This window comes from Bison bison, unplaced genomic scaffold (genome assembly GCF_000754665.1).
Source record: "Bison bison bison isolate TAMUID 2011002044 unplaced genomic scaffold, Bison_UMD1.0 scf7180017858630, whole genome shotgun sequence".
NCBI lineage: Eukaryota > Metazoa > Chordata > Mammalia > Artiodactyla > Bovidae > Bison > Bison bison.
In genome coordinates, this window is record NW_011489202.1 from 35112 (window position 1) to 38576 (window position 3465).

Consider the following 3465-nt stretch of genomic DNA (forward strand, 5'->3'; position numbering starts at 1 on the left):
TGTGGGAGACTCAGATTTTATCCCTGGGTCAGGAAGATTCCTTGGTAAAGGGAATGGCAACCTACTCTAGTATTTTTGCCTGAAGAAATCCATGGACAGAGGAGCCAGTTACAGTTGATGGGGTCAAAAAAGGTTGGAAACAACTGAGTGATTGAAAAGGAAACAAAATAAGTTCACATATGTGCCTATAGTCTTAATAAAATCATTGAACAACCATTGAAAATGTTGGTTGGTTAATGAACGAAAGACAAAGGTGAAGATTACATGGCCTAGAATGGAACTTCAGTTACTGACATTGTGTGGATAATGTCAGGCAAAGAGCAGCAACTGTCAAGGATATTTACCACATGCCAGTCTCTGTGCTAGGTACTCTACGGAGTAACTTGTTTAGTTCTCCTCAGAATATTTCCATAAAAAATTGTTACCCCATGTTACAGATAAGAGAACTGGGGCCCAGTGGGTTTTGATAACTTAGCTTGCCAGAAAGTGCCAGGCAGCCACTGACACCAGTATAAAGAGAGAAGAAAAATTCTGAGGCTTCCCACAGAGCCACTGCCAGGGCTTAAGATACCTACTTACCTGAGCAACCGTGAGAAGAAAAGAAATGAATATTGTGATAAGCCAGCCACTGCCAAAATGCCACACTATTACCCAAGCCAGGGCCTCCAAAATCAAGACCTGGGCGAGGTGAAGGAAGAAGAACCCCAGGTTGGCATTGAACATATTCAAGGTCTCTAATGTCCTCCGCAGTTCTTGGAAATCTTCCACCAACTGGGACTGTGAGATAAGCATGCAAGAAAGGAATTAGTTCCTTCAGTAGAGAGGAAGCACAGATGAGCATAATTATTAATCTATTTTATCAATGCATGATACCTTAATTTTATGAATAGATATTTATTTATTTAATAAATATAATTAGGCATAATTTAAACAAAAAAACTAAACCTTAAAAAATTAACAAAAGCAAAATGCTTAAAACAAGTTATGATAATTTTTTTTTTTCCTGGAGAAGAGACAGATGAGTAGTGATTTGTAAACTGTCCTCAAATTGTTATGGTACTTATAACATACTTCTTTTTTGGGGGGTGAGGGAGGTTCAGTGAACAGACACATAACTTTAACAATTCTTTTTAAAACTGATTAATTAAAAAAATTTTGATGCAGATCATTTCTTTTGAGGTCTTTATTGAATTTGTGGGAATATTGCTTTTATTTTATGTTTTTTGTTTTTTTGTTTTTTGTTTTTTTTGGCTGTGAAGCATGTGAGATCTTGATTCCTTGACAAGGAATCAAACCTGCACCCCCTGTATTGAAAGGAGAAGTCTTAATGACTGGGCTGCCAGGGAAAACCCCTTAATTTTCTGCTTTTCAAAACAAAAAGGTTTATTGAAGTATAGTTGATTAACAATGTTGTATTGGTTTCAGGAGTACAGCAAATCATATATAGATAAATAGATATAGTTTCTTCAGATTCTATTCCATTGTAGACCATTATAAGATTATGATATATTGAATAAAGATCCCTGCCAAACAGTAGATCCTTGTTGTTTGTCTGTTTTATATGTAGAAGTGTGTAGCTATTAATAATAACTGCCTTTTTAAATCAATGTGTTTTTTGATCTCTGATTATACTTTGGGGAACTTTGCTATCTATACGAATCTGTGTTACTTTCTATGTTATCAGCTATTTAGCCTGTGCAAAAGACTCTTTTATGAAAGATAGCGTTCACTTAGATTAGCTCAAAGGATGAATTTCTTGTGAGATGCTCAGAAGCTCTACAGGAATGAGACAGGGTCTCCTGTGGTATTAGTGTGTGTGTCTGTTGGTTGAAGGAGTCCTTATTTTGAGTACATGTACTGTGCTTATGTATGTACGTCAAGTGCTAGCACAGATTTATGAACTTGCACATACTCGAGAGTCAGTAAAAGGCCTGGGAAGAAATATCTCCTTAGCTTAATAACTATAATGGGTTTGAAACTCAGACTGTTGAGAAAGTGACCAAGGTATAAGAATGAAAACTTGATTATTCAGATGTAAAAGAAAAGAGAAATTTGAAATATTAATAAAAAAGAGCTATGAACATAATCCTAGAAGCAAAAAATTCATTTCAAAATTCACTGATACAACTTTTAAATGATCCAATGCCTGGGAAATGTCTGGAAGGGCTCATCTCTAAAGACCCCATGAACATCAGAATGCTGGTGGCCACAAATAACTTTAGTAGATCACACAAGTGTGCTAGTCAACAAAAGGTTCCAAAATATAATACTTAGGTGCAAAATCAAAAATGAAAGATAATCTCTGTTCATTTCCAAGGGAAACCATTCACTAGCAGAGTAATCCAAGTCTGTGCTCTGATCACTAATGCTGAAGAAGCTGAAGTTGGATGGTTCTCTGAAGACCTACAAGACCTTCTAGAACTAACACCAAAAAAAGATGTCCTTTTCATCATCAGTTCAGTTCAGTCACTCAGTTGTGTCTGACACTTTGTGACCAAATGGACTGCTGCACGCTAGGCTTCCCTGTCAATCATCAACTCCTGGAGCTTACTTAAACTCATGTCCATTTAGGTGGTGATGCCATCCAACCATCTCATCCTTTGTCATCTCCTTCTCCTCCCACATTCAATCTATCCCAGCATTAGGGTCTTTCCAAATGAGTCAGTTCTTCACATCAGGTAGCCAAATTATTGCAGTTTTAGCTTCAGCATCAGTCCTTTCAATGAATATTCAGGACTGATCTCCTTTAGGATGGACTGGTTGTATCTCCTTGCAGTCCAAGGGACTTTCAAGAATCTTCTCCAACATCACAGTTCAAAAGCATCAATTCTTCAGTGCTTAGCTTTCTTTCATCATAGGGGATTAGAATCCAAAAGTAGGAAGTCAAAAGGTACCTGGCATAACAGGCAAGCTCGACCTTGGAATACAAAATGAAGCTCGGCAGAGGCTAACAGAGTTTTCCCAAGAGAACACACTGGTCGTAACAAACACCCTCTTCCAACAACACAAGAAATGATTCTACACATCGACATCACCAGATGGTCAATACCGAAATCAGACTGATTATATTCTTTGCAGCCAAAGATAAAGAAGTTCTATACAGTCAGCAAAAACAAGACTGGGATCTGATTATGGCTCAGATCATGAACTCCTTATTGCCAAATTCAGACTGAAATTGAAGAAAGTAGGGGAAACCACTAGGCCATTCAGGTATGACCTAAAGTAAATCACTTGCAGTTATACAGTGGAAGTGAGAAATAGATTCAAGGGATAATATCTGATTGACAGATTGACTGAAGAACTATGGACAGAGGTTCATAACATTGTACTGGAGGTGGTGATCAAAATCATCCCCAAGGACAATAACTGCAAAATAGCAAAGTGGTGTCTGAGGAGCCCTTAAAAATAGCTGAGAAAAGAAGAGAAGTGAAAGGCAAAGCAGAAAAAGAAAGATATACCTATCTG

The 3465-nt window shown here is 37.4% G+C and overlaps 1 protein-coding gene across 1 annotated transcript in view; it reads right to left on the bottom strand.

Annotated features, from left to right (window-relative positions):
• The window catches only part of LOC104979918 (fatty acid desaturase 2-like protein FADS2P1), a gene marked incomplete at its 5' end in the record, with an annotated part of 21742 nt that extends 20965 nt beyond the window's left edge, over positions 1 to 777 (bottom strand). Inside the window, one exon of the mRNA XM_010828471.1 lies at positions 580 to 777. Coding sequence (XP_010826773.1) covers positions 580 to 777 — 198 coding nt within the window. The remainder of the gene's footprint in view (positions 1 to 579) is intronic.
• Between the last annotated feature and the right edge of the window lie 2688 nt (positions 778 to 3465).